Genomic DNA, 24665 nt, shown 5'->3' with positions numbered 1-24665 from the left:
CAGACCCTTCATGCAGTACTTTATTGAAGCACCTTTGGCAGCGATTACAGCCTTGAGTCTTCTTGGGTATGACACTACAAGCTTGGCACACCTGTATCTACACACTCTGCCAACCCGGATGTCCTAGCTGTGTCTGAATCTTGGCTTAGGAAGTCCACCAAAAACTCTGAAATCTTCATCCCTAACTACAACGTTTTCAGACAAGATAGAACGACCAAAGGGGGCGGTGTTGCAATCTACTGCAGAGATAGCCTGCAAAGCTCTGTCCTGCTATCCAGGTCTGTACCCAAACAATTTGAACTTCTACTTTTAAAAATCCACCTCTCCAAAAACAAGTCTCTCACCGTCGCCGCCTGCTATAGACCCCCCTCGGCCCCTAGCTGTGCTCTGGACACCATATGTGAACTGATTGCCCCCCATCTATCTTCAGAGCTCGTGCTACTAGGTGACCTAAACTGGGACATGCTTAACACCCCAGCCATCCTACAATCCAAGCTTGATGCCCTCAATCTCACACAAATGATTAATGAACCCACCAGGTACAACCCCAAAGCCGCAAACACTGGCACCCTCATAGATATCATCCTAACCAACGTGCCCTCTAAATACACCTCTGCTGTTTTCAACCAAGATCTCAGCGATCACTGCCTCATTGCCTGCACCCGTAATGGTTCAGAGACCAAACGCTCTCCAATCATCAATGTCAAACGCCCCCTTGAAACATTTCAACGAGCAAGCCTTTCTAATCGACCTGGCACTGGTATCCTGGAAAGATATTGACCTCATCCCGTCAGTAGAGGATGCCTGGTTATTTTTTTTAAATGCCTTCCTCACCATCTTAAATAAGCATGCCCCTTTCAAGAAATTTTGAACCAGGATAGATATAGCCCTTGGTTCTCCCCAGACCTGACTGCCCTTAACCAACACAAAAATATCCTGTGGCGTTCTGCATTAGCATCGAACTGCCCCCGCAATATGCAACTTTTCAGAGAAGTTAGAAACCAACACACAGGCAGTTAGAAACGCCAAGGCTAGCTTTTTCAAACAGAAATTTGCTTCCTGCAACTCAAACTCTGAAAAGTTCTGGGACACTGTAAAGTCCATGGAGAATAAGAACACCTCCTCCCAACTGCCCACTGCACTGAGGATAGGAAACTCTGTCACCACCGATAAGCCCACTATAATTGAGAATTTCAATAAGCATTTTTCTACGGCTGGCCATGCTTTCCACCTAACTACCCCTACTGCATTCAACAGCACTGCACCCCCCACAGCTACTCACCCAAGCCTCCCCCATTTCTCCTTCTCCCAAATCCATTCAGCTGATGTTCTGAAAGAGCTGCAAAATCTGGACCCCTACAAATCAGCTGGGCTTGACAATCTGGACCCTTTCTTTCTAAAATTATCTGCCGAAATTATTGCAACCCCTATTACTAGCCTGTTCAACCTCTCTTTCGTGTCGTCTGAGATTCCCATAGATTGGAAAGCAGCTGCTGTCATCCCCCTCTTCAAAGGAGGTGACACTCTTGACCCAAATTGCTACAGACCTATATCCATCCTACCCTGCCTTTCTAAGGTCTTCGAAAGCCAAGTCAACAAACAGATTACCGACCATTTCGAATCCCACCGCACCCTCTCCGCTATGCAATCTGGTTTCAGAGCTGGTCATGGGTGCACCTCAGCCACGCTCAAGGTCCTAAACGACATCGTAACCGCCATCGATAAGAAACAATACTGTGCTGCCGTATTCATTGACCTGGCCAAAGCTTTTGACTCATTTAATCACCACATCCTCATTGGCAGACTCAGTAGCCTTGGTTTCTCAAACGATTGCGTCGCCTGGTTCACCAACTACTTCTCTGATAGAGTTCAGTGTGTCAAATCGTAGGGCCTGCTGTCCGGACCTCTGGCAGTCTCTATGGGGGTACCACAGGGTTCAATTCTTGGGCCAACTCTTTTCTCTGTATACATCAATGATGTCGCTCTTGCTGCTGGTGAATCTCTGATCCACCTCTACGCAGACGACACCATTCTGTATACTTCTGGCCCTTCTTTGGACACTGTGTTAACAACCCTCCAGACGAGCTTCAATGCCATACAACTCTCCTTCCGTGGTCTCCAACTGCTCCTAAATACAAGTAAAACTAAATGCATGCTCTTCAACCGATCGCTGCCTGCACCTGCCCGCCTGTCCAGCATCACTTCTCTGGACGGTTCTGACTTAGAATTTGTGGACAACTACAAATACCTAGGTGTCTGGTTAGACTGTAAACTCTCCTTCCAGACTCACATCAATCATCTCCAATCCAAAGTTAAATCTAGAATTGGCTTCCTATTTCGCAACAAAGCATCCTTCACTCATGCTGCCAAACATACCCTCGTAAAACTGACCATCCTACCAATCCTCGACTTCGGCGATGTCATTTACAAAATAGCCTCCAATACCCTACTCAACAAGCTGGATGCAGTCTATCACAGTGCCATCCGTTTTGTCACCAAAGCCCCATATACTACCCACCACTGCGACCTGTACGCTCTCGTTGGCTGGCCTTCGCTTCATAATCGTCGCCAAACACATTGGCTCCAGGTCATCTACAAGACCCTGCTAGGTAAAGTCCCCCCTTATCTCCGCTCACTGGTCACCATAGCAGCACCCACCTGTAGCACGCGCTCCAGCAGGTATATCTCTCTGGTCACCCCTAAAGCTAACTCCTCCTTTGGTCATCTCTCCTTCCAGTTCTCTGCTGCCAATGACTGGAACGAACTACAAAAATCTCTGAAACTGGAAACACTTATCACCCTCACTAGCTTTAAGCACCAGCTATCAGAGCAGCTCCCAGATCACTGCACCTGTACATAGCCCATCTATAATTTAGCCCAAACTACTACCTCTTCCCTTCTGTATTTATTTATTTTATTTATTATTTTGCTCCTTTGCACCATATTATTTATATTTTAACTTTGAACTTTCTTCAAATTATAATTCTACCATTCCAGTGTTTTACTTGCTATACTTTATTTACTTTGCCACCATGGCCTTTTTTTGCCTTTACCTCCCTTATCTCACATAATTTGCTCGCATTGTATATAGTCTTATTTTTGTCTACTGTATCATTGATTGTATGTTGTTTTACTCCATGTGTAACTCTGTGTTTTTGTATGTTGTCGAACTGCTTTGCTTTATCTTGGCCAGGTCGCAATTGTAAATGAGAACTTGTTCTCAACTTGCCTACCTGGTTAAATAAAGGTGAAATAAATAAATAAATAAATAAATCTAGGGAGTTTCTCCCATTTTTCATTGCAGATCCTCTTAAGCTCTGTCAGGTTGAATGGGGAGCATAGTTGCACAGCTATTTTCAGGTCTCTCCAGAGATGTTCGATCGGGTTCAAGTCTGGGCTCTGGCTGGTCCACTCAAGGACATTCAGAGACTTGTCCCAGAAGCCACTCCTGCATTGTTTTGATTGTGTGCTTAGGGTCGTTGTCCTGTTGGAAGTTGAACCGTCATCCCAGTCTGAGGTCCTGAGTGCTTATTTATTTTAGACAGGTCTACAGAAGCATGATATGAAGAAAAGCTAGTTTTATTTCAGAAGAACAGAACAGCATACTCTGAGTTGTCCTTATGTTAGGCCCTGATCTGGCTATGCCATATTACTGTGGGCTACACTAGTTAATTTAGCAGACAAGAACGCCTTGGAATTCTAAGCAAATATTTTATATTATTTTATAGAATGAATACAATTGAGCAAAGCTGAATAAAATACAAAGGATATTTTCTCCAAACGATTTGAGGGAGTGCGCACATGCAGCTATTCTGTGTTGAGCGGTTGACAAAGAAATTAGTACTACTATATGCTTAATTTAGAGTTAATGTAACTTTAGTTGTTCTACAAAGGTTGGGCTATATATGTTTTGATTTTTAATACATTGTAAGGCTGCATGACGTGACTAATGATGTTTAAAAAAAAATAGCTTGAGGAGCTCTGCTTTGTTTTTTTGCGCAGGCTGAACACACTTCATCTGTCTCTCATTCACAATTTGACAAGCACTTGATAATGCCTCGAATTTAATGGCGGCATCCCCTTTGTGCGGCCATAATGCACCCTAAAGAAATCCATGCCTTTTGCGGCCAGTGGCCGTTGTTCCCTTCTCCCAGAGTGCAGTGTACACCGAAGCACCTCTCACTCACATGGCTCTCCATCACGTGATCGGGTATTTCTCACACGCTACAAGTGAAGACAGACACTTTGAGGACGCAACTGCATGCATATTGAAGCTACTGGAAGAACTATCCACATTTACTTTGTCAGCCAACAAGATTAGGCCTAACGAACAGCAAAAGCACTAACCTGTCAATCTACTATCCCCATAGTACAAAAGTTTACCTATTCTATGTGAGAAATAAATATTCCAAACAGTCTGGGACAGTTGTGGGATGCGATAGATCCCAAATTAATACAACCACTAGCATCAATCAAACAATTTTACGCAATAGATCAGAACGTTTAGCTTAAAATGTTAAACTATTAGGCTATTTCTTCACATTATAGTCGCAGCAACGCGCACACGGCAGTAAGCTATAAGTGTGAATGTTCCATTAGCGGGAAAACACCATTATCAAATGTGACCGCAAATGCGATTATGTATGTAATGCTTTTATTATAAAAAGGTGCATTTTAATGGTGAAAATGATCTTCCCCAAACTTGAAACTCACACGCTGCTTCTAAATGCCAGTTAGGCTCTACACCCCTTGTAAAGCGGATTAATGTGCTTCATTTTAAGAAGTTATTTGGCCACAAATTGTGATACAAACCTTATCAAAACATATAGGCCTATGGGCAAGGCTACATGAGGTGTACAACTATGATTCCAAACGTCGCGAAAAAAAGTGCATTGTTTCTTGCCTTCAAGCTGGGCATCATTCACAAGCGATAGGATAATATTGACAACAATCAGACTATTCTTGAATTAATCTTGTCTTTACATATACTAAATAATATACGTTTGAATTTTTTTATATTTAGAATGGAGCATTATCATGCACCTGTATCAAAACGGGCAGTGGGATAAAATACATGTCATCTATAAACTTAAATAACGAATGGAGGACGCTTTTCCCATGGTTCATTTTCATGCCAGTCAGGTAGGCTATACGCCTGTTATAAATATATGCAATGTGCTTAATATTAGGAAAGTTGAGAATTAAATATAGTAGGCCTAGCCTATAGAAAGCCTTTCGGCCCTCCTATTTTTATTAGAGGCCATCACTCTTTTCTCACGCAATTGCATAGCCTATAGAAATGTTGCGCAACATGAGCTCATGAAGTGTTTGATTAGAATTTAAATTACATTTGCATTGATGTCAGAGTGATTAGAGGGACAATAGAGTGCTGAGTACCAGGCAGTTAGCAAGTTTGGTAGGCTACTAATGACCAGCAGCCTGCATCAGAGCTTGGAGAAGCCTAATTACCGTGGCTAAATAATCACATGGAATTTGACTGCCTTCATGACCACCAGTAATACAGTCACAGCAAAAGCCCTATCTCTGACCACCGACAACAAAGTTGATTACAAATACAAAGTTGCCAATGTCAAAGGGATCGTTACATACAAGCAAAGGATAAACAGATGCTTCAAATGAAAAGATGACTGCATTGAAAGATAAACAGCCTACATAGAGTATAGACTACATCGGCCTATATATTTCAATGATATTGAAATACATTATGTTCATTGAATTTAGTAAATATATATATATATATATATATATATATATATAATAAAAAAAATATATATAAATCTTTAAAAAAATATATATATTTTTTTTTATTTTTTTTATTTGAAATAATAATGCTATTTGTGATTTTTGCCTCAATATATTTCTTGATGTGTAGCCTAACGTGTGTAATGATGTTCCAAATCTTGATTCAGTGCATTATTATAGGGTAAGAATTACAATAAGCCACATCAGTTTCTGCAGCCATAGGTGACAATATCGCTCTAGGAGCTGATCCGTCATCAGTGTTGTGAAATAATTCTAACATTAAGGAAAGATTTAAAAAATGGAGAAAGATGACCCGAGTTAAATAAAGGAACACACCACTGGTTGGGTTCAAACTGAAACTACAATGAGGCAGAATGTTCATAGTTACTGTTGAAAGAGAAATGTCAGAGTTCCTGACTGAGGGGACACCATACACCAACCAAACCGGACCCCCGTTTAAGGCTGTGTCTGTGTGTGTTGGTGTATGTGTGCACAGCAGCATGCCTTACTTTCAATCCTATTCCCTAAATTCCCCAATTCTTGATGAAGGAGAAGCTAGCCAATGTGGAAAACAACGCGAGAACATTTGGCTGTCCAGGAGAAAGCCAGACTCTTTAAAACTAATAGAAACGTCACATTGAGCCATCAACCATAACATGAACGATTTCAGTGACCCCGTGACTGCTGGGATGATTCTTTTTTAATAACGTCATCACCATAGCAACCGTCAGTGACGTAATGTGAAAGTGTTACTGATTGCAGATTGCCTGCAGCCTCGCTATTATCTTCCCCTGGCCTGAATGGCAGTGAGTCTAGCAGAGAGGAGAGTGTGACACCAGAACGACAAGTCAAGACAGGAGCTCTACTGTGATGTCATCACGCTTGTCCTATTTCTGGGCAATTTGCAATCGCTCCTTCAAACACATCCTTAGTGCTCTAGTCTGGAACAGGTGGGTGATTCAGCCTCATTGAATATGGTAAGGCTGAGTTTGGGGTGGTAGTGGTCACCAGTCCTGGTCCTAAAAGTTATAAGGTTTGCAGGTGTTTAAGGTGAGAGATATGTCAGGTATCTCACCTGCTGTCAGAATGGAGGGAGTACAGTATGGTATAACTGACCTGGTAAAGGCATGTAGCAGTTGTCTGACAGCAGTGGATAGTCTGTGCAGACAGACAGGAGAGAACTACTGTACTGTCAGAATGGAGGGAGTACAGTATGGTATAACTAACCTGGTAAAGGCCTGTAGCAGTTGTCTGACAGCAGTAGACAGTCTGTGCAGACAGGAGAGGGCGTCCTGGGGAAGGGGAGGACCCTCTACTGGCTGGTTGGTTTCTATGGCGCCCGGATCAAAGCGGAGAGCGGCGAACACAGCAGAGCTGAACAAAGCACAATGACCTCTTACACTAACATATACTCACATTCATTCAGTAAATAACTGTCCCTTTAACAGGCACAATCTTTCGAATGCATGTTAGAAATACTAGTATTTAGGACCCTGCCTTCCCAACTATGGGCTAATCTCCACAGGTCCTAAACCTGAACTCCGTATCATCTGCTCACCTGATCCCACACACATTGTTCCATATGTTCTCAAACATCACCCACACTTCCTGGTGTGACACCTGAGCAGGGGTGGTCTGTTTCTCTTCCTCCTCCTCCTCCTCCTCTTCCTCCATGAGGGTGTCACCATCACAGGTGTGGTTCTCCTCTGAGACTTTCTCTGGCTACATACCAAGATCAAGTTTCATTTATTTGCCATTTGTAAACAAGCACAAACATTGGAATGTCTCTTTAGACGAGAGCTCAATGGTAAAACTGAAAGAGATTTTAAGAAACGCACAAGAATACTATACAAATAAGTTTGAACAACTTGGGTCCAAAACATAAAGAAAACGTATTTGCCACCGTGGGACGTTGCAGTTCTGAAAGAGCTCCAGGCAGCATACCTGAGGGACTATCCTCTGCAGCAGGGTGTTCAGGGAGGCGAGGGCCGGTTGGACACGCCCATCGTAGTCTGACCTGCAGCCGAAGGCCTGCAGCAGATCTCTAGCCTCATACAGAGCCAGCACTGTAGAGCTATGCTCTACTGATTTACCTAAGGAGAGAGACCAGAACGTCAGAGTACACACACATGATCACATGTAGTCACGCATGGACATACATCAATGAGAAACACAGAAGCCAATTGTAAGCAACCCCACAGTTTGTCCTGACAGTACAGTAGTTATTTAACCAGAGCCAGTACGTCCTGACAGTACAGTAGTTATTTAACCAGAGCCAGTACGTCCTGACAGTACAGTAGTTATTTAACCAGAGCCAGTACGTCCTGACAGTACAGTAGTTATTTAACCAGAGCCAGTACGTCCTGACAGTACAGTAGTTATTTAACCAGAGCCAGTACGTCCTGACAGTACAGTAGTTATTTAACCAGAGCCAGTACGTCCTGACAGTACAGTAGTTATTTAACCAGAGCCAGTACGTCCTGACAGTACAGTAGTTATTTAACCAGAGCCAGTACGTCCTGACAGTACAGTAGTTATTTATCCAGAGCCAGTACGTCCTGACAGTACAGTAGTTATTTAACCAGAGCCAGTACGTCCTGACAGTACAGTAGTTATTTAACCAGAGCCAGTACGTCCTGACAGTACAGTAGTTATTTAACCAGAGCCAGTACGTCCTGACAGTACAGTAGTTATTTAACCAGAGCCAGTACGTCCTGACAGTACAGTAGTTATTTAACCAGAGCCAGTACGTCCTGACAGTACAGTAGTTATTTATCCAGAGCCAGTACGTCCTGACAGTACAGTAGTTATTTAACCAGAGCCAGTACGTCCTGACAGTACAGTAGTTATTTAACCAGAGCCAGTACGTCCTGACAGTACAGTAGTTATTTAACCAGAGCCAGTACGTCCTGACAGTACAGTAGTTATTTAACCAGAGCCAGTACGTCCTGACAGTACAGTAGTTATTTAACCAGAGCCAGTACGTCCTGACAGTACAGTAGTTATTTAACCAGAGCCAGTACGTCCTGACAGTACAGTAGTTATTTAACCAGAGCCAGTACGTCCTGACAGTACAGTAGTTATTTAACCAGAGCCAGTACGTCCTGACAGTACAGTAGTTATTTAACCAGAGCCAGTACGTCCTGACAGTACAGTAGTTATTTAACCAGAGCCAGTACGTCCTGACAGTACAGTAGTTATTTAACCAGAGCCAGTACGTCCTGACAGTACAGTAGTTATTTAACCAGAGCCAGTACGTCCTGACAGTACAGTAGTTATTTAACCAGAGCCAGTACGTCCTGACAGTACAGTAGTTATTTAACCAGAGTCAGTACAGTTAATGGAGAATAGGAAGACTTGTAGGAATTAAAGGTGTGTGTGTGTGTGTGTGTGTGTTTATACCTAATGTCACTTCCCTTCCGTGCACATCCACCTACACACACGCACAAACACTACACACAAACAGTAACACACTGCAGTAGTTTCCACTTCTGGATTCTTCGATACACACCGTTCATCCCTCCCTTTCAACTCTAAGTGTCCTGGCTGGTCCACCCAAGATTAGAATGGGGGGGGGGGGGGGGGGTCATGCTAGAGAGAGTATGATGAACAGGGGAACACACACTCACACAACAGCTGCTAATGCAATACAACGACAAACAGAGCCAGGGCAACACTGAGCAGCATGTTTAGTATGGCTACTGCAGTTAACCTCTCAGTCAGCATTTTGCTTCTGACACACTTCTCTGCAGAGCCTTATTCTGAATATAGTTCTGTAGAGCAGTAGGAGTGCCAGTGTAGGCAGTATAGCACTGTGCTTTAGCCAGGGAGAACTCTATTTGCAGCACAGTTCACTGGGCCCATATTAAGGGCTATCAATATTTATTTTTAGCATGCAAATGTACTAGTTTCCATAGAAGTGTTCAAAGTACACACAACATTTTAAAGTGTTTTTTCCCCATTATTTATAGTTTATTTGGACAATGTATAACAAAAACATAAGTCTCAGAAACGGAGAAAAGATGTGTTGCACTAAATAACAGCTCATTTACATTTGTAGTTCCCAAAGAGGGATATTGATTGCATTTTGAGAGTGCTGTAATCTGATAGATGTCATGGTTTCTCACCCGAGAAGAAGAAGTTGTGAAGGTTTTCCAGGGATTGCTGCAGATTTCGAGGGACAATGTTGCCAAAGACAGAGATCCAGTGTTTCTTGAAACACTGCAGAAGGCCTTCAAGAGTCCAGGGCGGTTTCAGATATACGATCTATCGTTTCCAAACAAAAATGTAGGTTACAAAATGATAGCCAACATCTGATCACTTTACGTAGTTCAAGCTTCCTCTGTATATACACTCCCATTCTTGTCTTTGGACACTGAGGCACATTTCTTTTTGGGGGGGGCTCTATTCACAAGCATTTTATATTTGAGATAGAATGTTCATATTAGGTGACAGTAGAGAATGTCATCTTCTATTTGACAGTATTTTCCTATATATCCTTACACAAAATGACTATATCTTGTGACTATAAAAACTTGCACTTGTTTCGGAATATGTTTTGCCCAATAGGAATGTATTGATGAATGTCTTGTGCCATTTTAGAGTCACTTTTATTGCTAAAAGTGACTAAAAAATTAAAAAAAAGTGACTGCAAAAAATATGACACCCACCCCCTCACTACCCTCACTACTACTGCTGATAAAAGTCAGAGGGGAAACACTGAGCACAATTCCACATCTACAAATCTGCTCAATCCTTTCAGAGGCCAAGGCTGCATCCCAATTCTCCACACTTTTCTTGAAGTGTGCACTTGCACCCTCCCTATCATGGATTGAAAAGCATGGGACTGGGGTAAGCAACGGCTGGAGGGAGTTTCCATCATAGTAAAATCTATGACAGGGATTGTGCAAAACGTGGAGAATCTGGACACAGCCGATTGGCTGATATGGAATTGACCAGAAGATTGTGGAGTTTACCTCTGTCCACAGTTCTTCATAGGCTTCCTTCATCTCAATCTCCAGCACCTGAGATAGCACCTCCTTCAGACAGTCCTCCAGTACTGACACACAGCTGCTCAGCTCCCGGGCCTCTTCTGCAGCCTTCTTTCGCTTCTCTTCCATTTCTCTCTCTTTCCCTCCATCACTCCTGCTCTGTTCATTCTGCTGCTGGCCTGGGAAGGGGCTGGTTTTCTGGTGGTCACGGGTCTGGCTCGGGGTGCAGATGAGTGTTTGTGTCTGTGTGCTGACAGGGTTCTGTGTGTGGGGTTGGGTGGGGGTCAGGTTGTGGACGCCAGGCGTTTTGAGCCTGTCTACCTCCTCCACCAGGTCAGCCTTACCGAAGGCCTTCACCCCACTCAGCAATGCCTTACTACACAGGTTCTTATCATTACTGTGGACACACACACACAATCAAATCAACCAGACAGAAAGATATTCCTACAAACGCACGTCACACACAGTGAGACAGAGTGAGTAAGTGTGAGAGTGTGTGTGTCTGCGACCAGACAGTGTGAGACCGCTTGTAAAGGAAGTCTTAGTGAAATGAAGAAGTGAATACTGATGACAAGCAGTATCCCTTTCAAAGAGCACCATATCGACAGACAGACAGACAGACAGACAGACAGACACACAGACAGACACGACAGACAGACAGACAGACAGACACACACACACACACACACACACACACACACACACACACACACACACACACACACACACACACACACACACACACACACACACACACACACACACACACACACACACACACACACACACACCTTTCCTGCATGTATCTGCAGAGGAAAGACAGGCAGACACTGCAGCAGGAGGGTGGGAGTGGACTCACGTGCAAAGGATGAGAGCACCCTCTGGGTAAAGACTCTGGTATTGCAGGCAGCACTGCAGCACTCTGTCGTCATTATTCTCAGCATTGAGTCCCTCTGTCAGAGAAAGATAGAGAGAGAGGGGACAGGAGACATGCGTCATGACCATCACCTCAGCACTGAAGACAGAGGTGAACCTGCTTAGTTACTGCCGACAGGTCAGACAGAGTTTGGCAGAGGTTCTACAGAAAGGGAGAGATTCTACTAGCGCGACTGCTCGTCATTGAAACAAGTAGTTTTGTGACGCTGCATGCACCGAGTTGAAATAGCACTGTGCTGCTATTGCCAGCAGGTGGCAGTCCAGAGGAACTATTGTTCAGTCCGTGCCAATGGAGGGAATACATAGGGGACTCACGGCTGCTCTGAGAGGCCTGCTGCATGGACTGGCCCCAGAGTCGAGGCTCCTGGCTCTTCAGGCAGGTGTAGATGTAATGAACGGCAGGTGTGGCCAGGTGGGCGACAGAGCTGGACAGCCTCTTCCTGTTCTTCAGAGAGTCTAGCTCCTGTAGTACCACCCAGGGTATGAGCACTGTGGGGAGACCTAGAGCTGAGGGAGAGGAGGGGGAGATGGGGGAGGTGGAGGAGTGATGAGGGAGGAGATGAGGAAAGGTGGGGGAGAAGGAAGAGAGGTGGGAGAGGAGGAGGAAGAGGAGAGGTTTGGGAGGATGGCAGGAGAGGTGGGGGGAAGAGAGGGGGAGAGGGGAGGAGAGGTGGGGGAATAGGAGAAGGTTGAGGAAGAAGGGAGGAGGAGCAGGGAGATGAAAGAGAGTTGATCAAAAGGAGAACTGTGTTCTATGAGTGATTGGAATTGGGGTAGTGGTATTTATTTAATCTAGTCATTTTTTAAACAGTGTCCCTTCCACATACCTCCAAGGCCGTGTGACCTCATCTTCTTGACAAAGTCTAGGTGACTGAGAAGGATGTTGGTGTCCAGGACAACGATCAGATCCTGCTGAAGATCCTCCTCTTTACCTACACAGGTGAGCAGAGAGCAGGGTTTCAATACTGAGGCCGTCCCCGATGGCCTTATGTGCATACTGAGGAGGAATGCACTGACGGAACAAACCTAATGTCTTATACACCTTCTATTAAAACACTTGGGTCACGGCATAGTGCCTCTGTGTAATTGTTTGGCTTGTATGTGTGGAGGGGTTGTTAGTGGTGGTTCTCTCACCGAGTGTGAATGTGATGCCCTCCTCTGATGGGTCGATGTCCATGCTGGTGAGTTCTCCATAGATCTCCACCACATTCAGCTCCAGCCTCTTCTCACTGCGGGCCAGATGGAGCTCCTCCACCAGCTGCATCTAACACACACAGAGGATGTGTTCACACACACACACACACACACACCCCCCCACTGAACGCAAGCTTACAGACACACACATATCAATAATTGGTTATGATTTTGAGAAACCTACCTCTTGGTCATTATCATAGACTTCTATATAATCTTCAGGGGAAGTTGTTCTGTTACAGGGTGGTGATGTCATCCCTTGAGCTGAACTGGGCTGTAATTCTTTACAACCTTTGGAAGATTCTGGAACCGTTTCACATTTGTGCTGCTTGTTTTTGTTCACAGCAGCAGACACACCACCTTTGGAGTTCAAAGATTTGGACACACTCCTTGGTGTGCAAAGTTTGGACACACTCCTTGGTGTCCAAAGTTTGGACACACTCCTTGGTGTCCAAAGTTTGGACGCACTTCCTGTCTGCTGAGAAAGCCTAGAAGCAGGAGACACCACCTTCACTCTAGCACTGATGGGTTTATTGTCGTTATTATCCTCCTGGTCACCCCCCCAGATGGCTCTATTAACTGGCAGTGGCACAAGTTTGGACTTTTTGGGGATCTTAAAATTGAGAGGCAGCTGAGGTTTGGGTAGCGGCATCTGTACCTCGGCACACGTGGACTTAGATGTCGCTGATGTTTTGGACAGATCAGAGACATTGCCCTGCTTTTGGGTGGTAGGTCTATGTCTTTCTGTATCTGAGATTTTCTCAAAGGTAGCGTTTTTAGTAGAGGTGGAGGACTGCTTTGTGGTGGTGTTGTTGTTGTTAAAGGGAAGACTATAGGATTTTGCTCCACTCTTGTCTCGTTTAGCCTTTAAAACATCCTCCTTTTCTTCTTCAGATCTCCTCTTCACTAGCTTCCTCCTCTTCTCCCTCATCTCTTCAGCCAGTGACAGGGACAGTTGGGGGTCTTGGTAGCTCCTACCTTGGGAGGTGTGGTCCTTACCAATGCCAGGCTTCTCCTCAGGTCTGGACCTCCTTTTCACCAGCGTCTTCCTCTGCTCCTTCAGCTGCGCCATGAGGGACCTGGGACTGGTCGCCAGTCTGCTCGAGGCTGTTTTGGAGGGGCTCTTGTCGGATGGCTTACTAGAGCTTCCCTGGGACGTAGGGATCTTCTCCACATTTTGGGACTGGGTCTTATTCGTGCTCAGACTGCTGACTGGTTTGGAAGACACCCTGTCTGCGGTCTTGACCCCGGTGGTAGCCGACCCATCCTGGCTGGGGCAACTCTTCCTCACAGAGCTGTCCTGAGGAAGGGTTTCAAGAGGACAGGCGTTTTTTCCCTCCGCTGCACCCTGCGAGGTTGTTTTCTCCAGTCTGTAGAGAGCTTTTTTGAACTCCCTGTCTTTCTTGTGACTGCTCCCTGCTGCACTATTCCCTGGGGTGGAGTGGCTAACTCTTTTCTCTCTCCCCCGTTTCTCCTCTGCAGAACAGCTGCCATGGTGCTTCCCCTCTGCACTACTACGTTTCTTGGTGCTCTTTTCCTTCTGTGACGACTGTTGGATTCAAGACAAAAAAAATAAATAAATAAAACACACCTTTAGCCTTGGTTAACACTCTTAGTAAGAGACGTAAGAGAAGACTCTGTCAGCAAGCTCCTCACCTTACTGGAGGAAAAAGATAACTTATTTGTCTCCTTCTCCTTCTTCTGCTTCTTCTTCTTCTTGGACTTCTTTGACATCTTGGTAGAAACTTCCTGTTAAATAAGAGAAACCTATACAGAAAATTAACAAAATAGCAGCTGAGATGTTCTCTTCTTATAACAGAATCCTTAATTCAAAGAAAAATACAAGACAGATCATCTCTGAATCCATCTTCCAATGGAGACTGGAGTCAATGTTTTGACCTCACAGAGATACTTCATATCCCTGAGAGATACTTCAAGGTCTCTCATTGGCTAGCTACTTACGCAATGTTCCCCTGAAACTCGCAGTGATACAATGCAGTCTGAATGAAATTTGTGGGGAAGCATGGAGAAGAAACATGAGGCTAAGTGCTCAAATAGAGTTATGTGAATGTAGCTAGCTAACTGAATACATACCTAGTAAAATCAAGGTTATTGAATATTTACTTCAATGTAAGTCAGCTATCTTAGAATGAACTGGCAGTTACAGTAGAGTTGCACAGTTGCTAACGTTAGGAGATCCTATCTAGGTTAGCGAGCTAGCAATTGTTCCAAATCAACATCATCACGTGTGATATACTCATAATGAACTTACTGAATGTGTGCACAACACTGTTTTTTATCAAAATGTGATAAACTTCCATTGACAAATGCATTTAAATGAGATAAGAAGGTTTGCTAAAGCCCTACAATCACGCTTACCTTGGGCTACTGAGTAGACCACTGTCAGAAAACATCCGTACACGTCAGATTGAACGGAAACAGAGGTTCTGGAGGATCATGGGATGTGTAGTTTCTAGACTTACATATTTGACGGTTCAGAAATGTGCATTTTTATATAGTGGACAAAAGTTAATATAAAGGATAGTAGATTCTTCATAACATATTTCTCATGTTTTGTTTAAAGGTACTAATCTGTTGAAACAATAGCAAATCGAACCTACCACTCTGTTTCGGTTAAAAGTTGAGGGATGGGGCTGGAGAAATGCAATCGCTCTCATATTCATAGACCAAGCTATGGTTGCAAGAACTGACCATCCATTATATTAATATTATAGTTTAACCATGTTTTGAGGCTATACAGTGTTTGTTAACATTTACTTGTTTACCAACATTGGAGTAAAACAGTGTAAATATTTTGGGTTGTGATGGGGTAAGACCGTTAAACTATGCTCATAAAAAATCTATAGGTACATATCATTAATGTATATCCAAAAATGTATGTAGCAACTGCTGATTGCCCCTTTAAGGATAATGAAGTGATTGCGTAGTAAGTTTAATGTATATATTTAACCCAGACATCTTAGATGTCTTAATTTTGTTATCCTATTCTATCATTGTTATCTCGTTGTTTCTTGCAAAAATGTTGTCTTCAAATAATAAAAAGTGATTAAAATGAAGGTTTACGCAATTTGCGTAGGGGGAGTAAAAAGCATAGCCTGCGTATTTCTCTCTACTTTAGTAAAATGGCGGAGCTCAAGGAAGGAGACGCCGAACAACTACACCAGGAGGACGTCGATATAAAAGGTTCGAAAACTACGACTGTCTATATTTTAGTGAAAACTAAAGACAATATTAATTTATACACAATACAATATACATCCAGCATCCTTATTATGAGGTAAATATGCCTTGATTTCGACTTTTTAACTGCTGAAGTAAATGAGGGCCTCACCACGGAGCTCCACCATGGGACCTAGTAGTAAATAATCTTGATAACAGGAAATAAGCTGCCGTGAAAAACGTAGCTATTACAAATAACGTAGCTCTATCGAATTGTCTTCATATTGTATTGATTAAATACTTCGATTTACATTTGTCCTCGTTTTATATTTTACGTAGCAATGGTCTGGTCACGGAGCTCCGCAATAGGACCGTAGGGGTTGCAGCGGTTCACAATTTCGAAACCCAACCTACGTACATCATCGCACCGCACATTTTAATTCTGACAATCTATATTGTCCCCCACCCACCCCTTCCACAAAGACAATTTAAAAATACGCAGCAAAATCATAGGAACTCTTTTAGTCCAGTGCATGTTTCTCATTTAGAAACCAGGTAACATTTTAACATTGATGTTGTCTAGGAGGTTATGAACATCACTAAGTTGTGTGACTCAACAAATCTTGGGAAAAACACATAATTCCTTATTTCCCACTATACATATTTGAAATGACTCTCTATGAATCATTTGGAGTATGATATTCTGATCTAGTCCAGTCTAAACTTGTCCATTAGGTGGTGGAGTCTCAGACACACTGGTCCCAGAAGAGAGACAGCCTGCTGCGGATGATGCATCTTCAGCCAGTAGTACTGTGGGGAAGACTGAGGCACTGGCAGGGGACAATGATGCCAAACCATCGACCACAACCAGCGGTATTAAAAACACCATTCACTGTATATAGACCCAGAAATGAGTCCAGTACCCATTCATTATTTGAATGCATTCAGTTGCCTTTGATTCTAGATGATGAGTATGACCATGAGTATAGGCTTTTGTTTAACGATCCTTTCAATACTAATGTTACAGATAGACACATCTCTATCCAGACCAAACTAGAGGGCCTGGAGGTGCTGACCGACCTAAATGGAGGCAAGATAATCTTTCTTAAAAAGTAAATAAATAGTCTTCCCTCCTATGCTTTTGTATTTACCAGTTCCAATCTCATTGCTCTATCACTCTCTGTTTTCCACAGCTGGGAGGAAGGCGTGTCCACTATGCCCTGAGGAGAAGTTTAAGGCCTGCTACAGCCACAAGCTACGACGCCACCTCCAGAACCTCCACTGGAAGGTCTATGTGGAGTTTGAAGGTACCATCATCACCATACAAAGATGATATTGCTATGCTGTCTACTACAGTATGCATGTGCACAAACACACCTGCTGAGTCTCTTCAGTGAGGGAAAAAAGTATTTGATCCCCTGCTGATTTTGTACGTTTTCCTACTGACAAAGAAATGATGAGTCTATAATTTTAATGGTAGGTTTATTTGAACAGTGAGAGACAGAATAACAACAAAAAAATCCAGAAAAACACATGTCAAAAATGTTATAAAATGATTTGCATTTTAATGAGGGAAATAAGTATTTGACCCCCTCTCACACTGGCCCAACACTCTTAACTGCTAGACTACCTGCCGGATGTGAGCAGAAATGCTTTAGGAAAGTAATTGAGTGAGTTGTGTAACTTGTATAGATTTAGGCTTCCTATTCCTAAGTAATCACTGGTAAAGATTGACAGTGAATAATATGACAGTCAGTGAAGTGTAACACTGGAGTTAAATGATACCGCAGTGCTGGCAGCAGTACAGTTATGGGAAGGTTTTCAAGTGATATGGCATCAACTGGTAGTACGATGTTCCCTGATGATGACCTACAATAACCTCTGACCCCCCCCCCCCACCCCACCCCATAGGTCAGAAGATGTGCATCTGTCACCTGCCCTGCAGACAGCTGAGGCCCAGCCCCAGCCCCAATGGAGACCAGGTGAGACTCTGTCCATCACACCGGATAACCAACACCAGAAATGACTGAGGGACACTTGTCTTTATTTTTTTCTTTCCAAATCAACTCTAATTGCATGAAAGTTACTGTTTGAAGCATGGTACCATGGTAAGTATGTGTGTTACTGTTTGAAGAATGGTACCATGGTATGTATGTGTGTTACTGTATGAAGCATGGTACTATGATGACCGTGTCTGTATGTGTTCTCCCCCAGGCTCCAGGCAGGCTGGTGGCACATTACCACTGTGTAGTGTGTTCAGTCACCATCGCCCGCAAGACGGACATGATCAGTCACCTGAAACGCCACGTCAACAAGGGAGAGACTGAGGCCAGCTACTCAGGCAGCTCTGATGTGCCCTTTGAGGAGCCAGGTGAACTCTCACCCAACCTTAAGCGAAACACAAAACCAAAGTTTCTGTATAGCACTTTAACAATAAATACATTTGATTGATTGATTTATACTAGGGGTAGCAGGTAGCCTAGTGTGTTGGGCCAGTAACTGAAAGGTTGGTAGATCAAATCCCCGATCTGTCACTCTGCCCCTGAACAAGGCAGTTCACCCATTGTTCCAAGGCTGTCATTGTAAATAAGAATTTGTTCTTAACTGACTTGCCTAGTTAAATGTAAAAAAAAATGTAAATACTTGAAACCTTGACCAAAACACAACCAAAACACAACCCTTCTATACACAGTTGGAAATGCAGATTGAAAATGTATTCTCTCGCCTTTTTCTCATTGGTTGACAGCTCCGTCTGGACAGGCCTATGAGATAATGAAAGAGCTGGGGACCAATGTTCAGCTCATGCCCAACCATACGACCCCACAGAAGACTGACACCTACTTCAACCGCAAGATGAAGACCAACAGGTCAAACAATGTTACATTTGATTTGGTTTCGTAAAAGAACAGTGACTGACTGAAAGTGTTGGTGCATGTGTGTGTGTGTGTGTGTGTGTGTGTGTTACAGGCAGCTAGTATTCTGTTCCCTGGCGGTCCTGGCTGAGGAGAGGAACCCGTTGGAGAGTCTGGATGCGTTTGGGGCCACAGGCATTATGGGACTCCAGTGGGCCAAGCACCTGCGGAACGCCGTCAAGGTGACCATAACCGACATCAATGAGGTGTGTGTCAAGATGATCCGCGAGAACTGTAACCTCAACCACATCCGGGTGGAGGGGTCGCGGGGGTCATCCCGGGTCCCTGACGGGGGGGCAGGGGACGTGGACGGGGTGCCCATCGCTACCGTGGAGGTCGCCAAGATGGATGCCAACGTTATCATGCACCTGAGGTCTTTTGACTACATGTGAGTAGGAGGAGAGAGGGAGGGAACGTCTTATTGATGGGGGTGGTGGGAGGAGATAGGGAGGGAACGTCTTATCGATTGGGGGGGGGTGGTGGGAGGAGATAGGGAGGGAACGTCTTATCGATGGGGTGGTGGGAGGAGATAGGGAGGGAACGTCTTATCGATGGGGGTGGTGGTGGGAGGAGATAGGGAGGGAACGTCTTATCGATGGGGGGGTGGTGGGAGGAGATAGGGAGGGAACGTCTTATCGATGGGGGGGTGGTGGGAGGAGATAGGGAGGGAACGTCTTATCGATGGGGGTGGTGGTGGGAGGAGATAGGGAGGGAACGTCTTATCGATGGGGGTGGTGGTGGGAGGAGATAGGGAGGGAACGTCTTATCGATGGGGGGGGTGGTGGTGGGAGGAGATAGGGAGGGAACGTCTTATCGATGGGGGGTGGTGGTGGGAGGAGATAGGGAGGGAACGTCTTATCGATGGGGGGTGGTGGTGGGAGGAGATAGGGAGGGAACGTCTTATCGATGGGGGTGGTGGTGGGAGGAGATAGGGAGGGAACGTCTTATCGATGGGGGTGGTGGTGGGAGGAGATAGGGAGGGAACGTCTTATCGATGGGGGTGGTGGTGGGAGGAGATAGGGAGGGAACGTCTTATCGATGGGGGTGGTGGTGGGAGGAGATAGGGAGGGAACGTCTTATCGATGGGGGTGGTGGTGGGAGGAGATAGGGAGGGAACGTCTTATCGATGGGGGTGGTGGTGGGAGGAGATAGGGAGGGAACGTCTTATCGATGGGGGTGGTGGTGGGAGGAGATAGGGAGGGAACGTCTTATCGATGGGGGGGTGGTGGGAGGAGATAGGGAGGGAACGTCTTATCGATGGGGGGGTGGTGGGAGGAGATAGGGAGGGAACGTCTTATCGATGGGGGTGGTGGTGGGAGGAGATAGGGAGGGAACGTCTTATCGATGGGGGGGGTGGTGGTGGGAGGAGATAGGGAGGGAACGTCTTATCGATGGGGGGGGTGGTGGTGGGAGGAGATAGGGAGGGAACGTCTTATCGATGGGGGGTGGTGGTGGGAGGAGATAGGGAGGGAACGTCTTATCGATGGGGGGTGGTGGTGGGAGGAGATAGGGAGGGAACGTCTTATCGATGGGGGTGGTGGTGGGAGGAGATAGGGAGGGAACGTCTTATCGATGGGGGGTGGTGGTGGGAGGAGATAGGGAGGGAACGTCTTATCGATGGGGGTGGTGGTGGGAGGAGATAGGGAGGGAACGTCTTATCGATGGGGGGGTGGTGGTGGGAGGAGATAGGGAGGGAACGTCTTATCGATGGGGGGGGTGGTGGTGGGAGGAGATAGGGAGGGAACGTCTTATCGATGGGGGTGGTGGTGGGAGGAGATAGGGAGGGAACGTCTTATCGATGGGGGTGGTGGTGGGAGGAGATAGGGAGGGAACGTCTTATCGATGGGGGGGGTGGTGGTGGGAGGAGATAGGGAGGGAACGTCTTATCGATGGGGGGGTGGTGGTGGGAGGAGATAGGGAGGGAACGTCTTATCGATGGGGGGGGTGGTGGTGGGAGGAGATAGGGAGGGAACGTCTTATCGATGGGGGTGGTGGTGGGAGGAGATAGGGAGGGAACGTCTTATCGATGGGGGGGGTGGTGGTGGGAGGAGATAGGGAGGGAACGTCTTATCGATGGGGGGGGTGGTGGTGGGAGGAGATAGGGAGGGAACGTCTTATCGATGGGGGTGGGAGGAGATAGGGAGGGAACGTCTTATCGATGGGGGGTGGGAGGAGATAGGGAGGGAACGTCTTATCGATGGTGGTGGGAGGAGATAGGGAGGGAACGTCTTATCGATGGTGGTGGGAGGAGATAGGGAGGGAACGTCTTATCGATGGTGGTGGGAGGAGATAGGGAGGGAACGTCTTATCGATGGGGGGGTGGTGGTGGGAGGAGATAGGGAGGGAACGTCTTATCGATGGGGGGGGGTGGTGGGAGGAGATAGGGAGGGAACGTCTTATCGGTGGGGGGGGTGGGTGGGAGGAGATAGGGAGGGAACGTCTTATCGATGGGGGGTGGTGGTGGGAGGAGATAGGGAGGGAACGTCTTATCGATGGGGGTGGTGGTGGGAGGAGATAGGGAGGGAACGTCTTATCGGTGGGGGGGTGTGGAGGAGATAGGGAGGGAACGTCTTATCGATGGGGGTGGTGGTGGGAGGAGATAGGGAGGGAACGTCTTATCGATGGGGGTGGTGGTGGGAGGAGATAGGGAGGGAACGTCTTATCGATGGGGGTGGTGGTGGGAGGAGATAGGGAGGGAACGTCTTATCGATGGGGGTGGTGGGGGAGGAGATAGGGAGGGAACGTCTTATCGATGGGGGTGGTGGTGGGAGGAGATAGGGAGGGAACGTCTTATCGATGGGGGTGGTGGTGGGAGGAGATAGGGAGGGAACGTCTTATCGATGGGGGTGGGAGGAGATAGGGAGGGAACGTCTTATCGATGGGGGTGGGGAGGAGATAGGGAGGGAACGTCTTATCGATGGTGGGGGGGAGGAGATAGGGAGGGAACGTCTTATCGATGGGGGTGGTGGGAGGAGATAGGGAGGGAACGTCTTATCGATGGTGGTGGGAGGAGATAGGGAGGGAACGTCTTATCGATGGGGTGGTGGGAGGAGATAGGGAGGGAACGTCTTATCGATGGGTGGTGGGAGGAGATAGGGAGGGAACGTCTTATCGATGGGTGGTGGGAGGAGATAGGGAGGGAACGTCTTATCGATGGTGGTGGGAGGAGATAGGGAGGGAACGTCTTATCGGTGGGGGTGGGAGGAGATAGGGAGGGAACGTCTTATCGGTGGGGGTGGGAGGAGATAGGGAGGGAACGTCTTATCGATGGTGGTGGGAGGAGATAGGGAGGGAACGTCTTATCGATGGTGGTGGGAGGAGATAGGGAGGGAACGTCTTATCGATGGTGGTGGGAGGAGATAGGGAGGGAACGTCTTATCGGTGGGGGTGGGAGGAGATAGGGAGGGAACGTCTTATCGGTGGGGGTGGGAGGAGATAGGGAGGGAACGTCTTATCGGTGGTGGTGGGAGGAGATAGGGAGGGAACGTCTTATCGAGTGGGGGTGGTGGGAGGAGATAGGGAGGGAACGTCTTATCGATGGGGGTGGTGGTGGGAGGAGATAGGGAGGGAACGTCTTATCGATGGGGGTGGGAGGAGATAGGGAGGGAACGTCTTATCGGTGGGGGGGTGGGAGGAGATAGGGAGGGAACGTCTTATCGAGTGGGGGTGGGAGGAGATAGGGAGGGAACGTCTTATCGATGGGGGGGTGGTGGGAGGAGATAGGGAGGGAACGTCTTATCGATGGGGGTGGTGGGAGGAGATAGGGAGGGAACGTCTTATCGATGGGGGTGGTGGTGGGAGGAGATAGGGAGGGAACGTCTTATCGATGGGGGGGTGGTGGGGGAGGAGATAGGGAGGGAACGTCTTATCGATGGGGGTGGTGGGGGAGGAGATAGGGAGGGAACGTCTTATCGATGGGGGGTGGTGGGAGGAGATAGGGAGGGAACGTCTTATCGATGGGGGGGTGGTGGGAGGAGATAGGGAGGGAACGTCTTATCGATGGGGGTGGTGGGGGAGGAGATAGGGAGGGAACGTCTTATCGGGGGGTGGGGGTGGGAGGAGATAGGGAGGGAACGTCTTATCGATGGGGGTGGTGGTGGGAGGAGATAGGGAGGGAACGTCTTATTGGTGGGGGTGGGAGGAGATAGGGAGGGAACGTCTTACTGGTGGGGGTGGGAGGAGATAGGGAGGGAACGTCTTATCGATGGGGGTGGGGGTGGGAGGAGATAGGGAGGGAACGTCTTATCGATGGGGGTGGGGGTGGGAGGAGATAGGGAGGGAACGTCTTATCGATGGGGGTGGTGGTGGGAGGAGATAGGGAGGGAACGTCTTATCGATGGGGGTGGTGGTGGGAGGAGATAGGGAGGGAACGTCTTATCGATGGGGGTGGTGGTGGGAGGAGATAGGGAGGGAACGTCTTATCGATGGGGGTGGTGGTGGGAGGAGATAGGGAGGGAACGTCTTATCGATGGGGGTGGTGGTGGGAGGAGATAGGGAGGGAACGTCTTGTCGATGGGGGTGGTGGTGGGAGGAGATAGGGAGGGAACGTCTTGTCGATGGGGGTGGTGGTGGGAGGAGATAGGGAGGGAACGTCTTATCGATGGGGGTGGTGGTGGGAGGAGATAGGGAGGGAACGTCTTATCGATGGGGGTGGTGGGAAGAGATAGGGAGGGAACGTCTTATTGATGGGGGTGGTGGTGGGAGGAGATAGGGAGGGAACGTCTTATTGGTTGGGGTGGGAGGAGATAGGGAGGGAACGTCTTATTGGTGGGGGTGGAGGGGATAGGGAGGGAACGTCTTATTGGTGGGGGTGGGAGGAGATAGGGAGGGAACGTCTTACCGGTGGGGGTGGTGGTGGGAGGAGATAGGGAGGGAACGTCTTATCGATGGTGGTGGGAGGAGTTAGGGAGGGAACGTCTTATTGATGGGGGTGGTGGTGGGAGGAGATAGGGAGGGAACGTCTTATTGGTTGGGGTGGGAGGAGATAGGGAGGGAACGTCTTATTGGTGGGGGTGGGAGGAGATAGGGAGGGAACGTCTTATTGGTGGGGGTGGGAGGAGATAGGGAGGGAACGTCTTATCGATGGGGTGGTGGTGGGAGGAGATAGGGAGGGAACGTCTTATCGATGGGGGTGGTGGTGGGAGGAGATGGGGAGGGAACGTCTTATCGATGGGGGTGGTGGTGGGAGGAGATAGGGAGAAAACGTCTTATCGATGGGGGTCGTGGTGGGAGGAGATACGGAGGGAACGTCTTATCGATGGGGGTGGTGGTGGGAGGAGATAGGGAGGGAACGTCTTATCGATGGGGGTGGTGGTGGGAGGAGATAGGGAGGGAACGTCTTATCGATGGGGGTGGTGGTGGGAGGAGATAGGGAGGGAACGTCTTATCGATGGGGGTGGTGGTGGGAGGAGATAGGGAGGGAACGTCTTATCGATGGGGGTGGGAGGAGATAGGGAGGGAACGTCTTATTGATGGGGGTGGGAGGAGATATGGAGGGAACGTCTTATTGGTGGGGGGAGATAGGGAGGGAACGTCTTATTGGTGGGGGGAGATGAGGAGGGAACGTCTTATTGGTGGGGGGAGATGGGGAGGGAACGTCTTATTGGTGGGGGGACATGGGGAGGGAACGTCTTATTGGTGGGGGGAGATGGGGAGGGAACGTCTTATTGGTGGGGGGAGATGGGGAGGG

At 47.2% G+C, this 24665-nt stretch overlaps 2 protein-coding genes across 4 annotated transcripts in view; one reads left to right on the top strand and one right to left on the bottom strand.

Annotated features, from left to right (window-relative positions):
- Window positions 1-15333, bottom strand: part of swt1 (SWT1 RNA endoribonuclease homolog) — a 38397-nt gene extending 23064 nt beyond the window's left edge. Inside the window, exons 1-12 of one of the 2 annotated variants that reach the window (XM_014123527.3) lie at window positions 15264-15333; window positions 14541-14651; window positions 13069-14433; window positions 12825-12954; window positions 12518-12622; window positions 12006-12197; window positions 11614-11707; window positions 10740-11151; window positions 9891-10029; window positions 7708-7856; window positions 7322-7485; window positions 6991-7137 (exon numbers count right to left, since the gene is read on the bottom strand). In XM_014123527.3, coding sequence (XP_013979002.3) covers window positions 6991-7137; window positions 7322-7485; window positions 7708-7856; window positions 9891-10029; window positions 10740-11151; window positions 11614-11707; window positions 12006-12197; window positions 12518-12622; window positions 12825-12954; window positions 13069-14433; window positions 14541-14618 — 2975 coding nt within the window. In that variant the 5' untranslated portion in view covers window positions 14619-14651; window positions 15264-15333. The remainder of the gene's footprint in view (window positions 1-6990; window positions 7138-7321; window positions 7486-7707; window positions 7857-9890; window positions 10030-10739; window positions 11152-11613; window positions 11708-12005; window positions 12198-12517; window positions 12623-12824; window positions 12955-13068; window positions 14434-14540; window positions 14652-15263) is intronic. The other variant, XM_014123528.3, reaches the window with a different exon arrangement.
- Window positions 15334-15987: 654 nt separating this feature from the next.
- The window catches only part of trmt1l (tRNA methyltransferase 1-like), a 36783-nt gene continuing 28105 nt past the window's right edge, over window positions 15988-24665 (top strand). Inside the window, exons 1-8 of one of the 2 annotated variants that reach the window (XM_014123526.3) lie at window positions 15988-16088; window positions 16800-16937; window positions 17092-17154; window positions 17258-17371; window positions 17976-18046; window positions 18279-18435; window positions 18811-18931; window positions 19032-19364. In XM_014123526.3, the coding sequence (XP_013979001.1) occupies window positions 16028-16088; window positions 16800-16937; window positions 17092-17154; window positions 17258-17371; window positions 17976-18046; window positions 18279-18435; window positions 18811-18931; window positions 19032-19364 (1058 nt within the window). In that variant the 5' untranslated portion in view covers window positions 15988-16027. Of the gene's footprint in view, window positions 16089-16799; window positions 16938-17091; window positions 17177-17257; window positions 17372-17975; window positions 18047-18278; window positions 18436-18810; window positions 18932-19031; window positions 19365-24665 lie in introns of those variants that run through there. The other variant, XM_045687879.1, reaches the window with a different exon arrangement.

This window comes from Salmo salar, chromosome 10, assembly GCF_965601325.2.
Source record: "Salmo salar chromosome 10, fSalSal1, whole genome shotgun sequence".
NCBI lineage: Eukaryota > Metazoa > Chordata > Actinopteri > Salmoniformes > Salmonidae > Salmo > Salmo salar.
The sequence above is the reverse complement of the archived record's forward strand: the minus strand, read 5'-3'. Positions and strand labels throughout refer to the sequence as shown.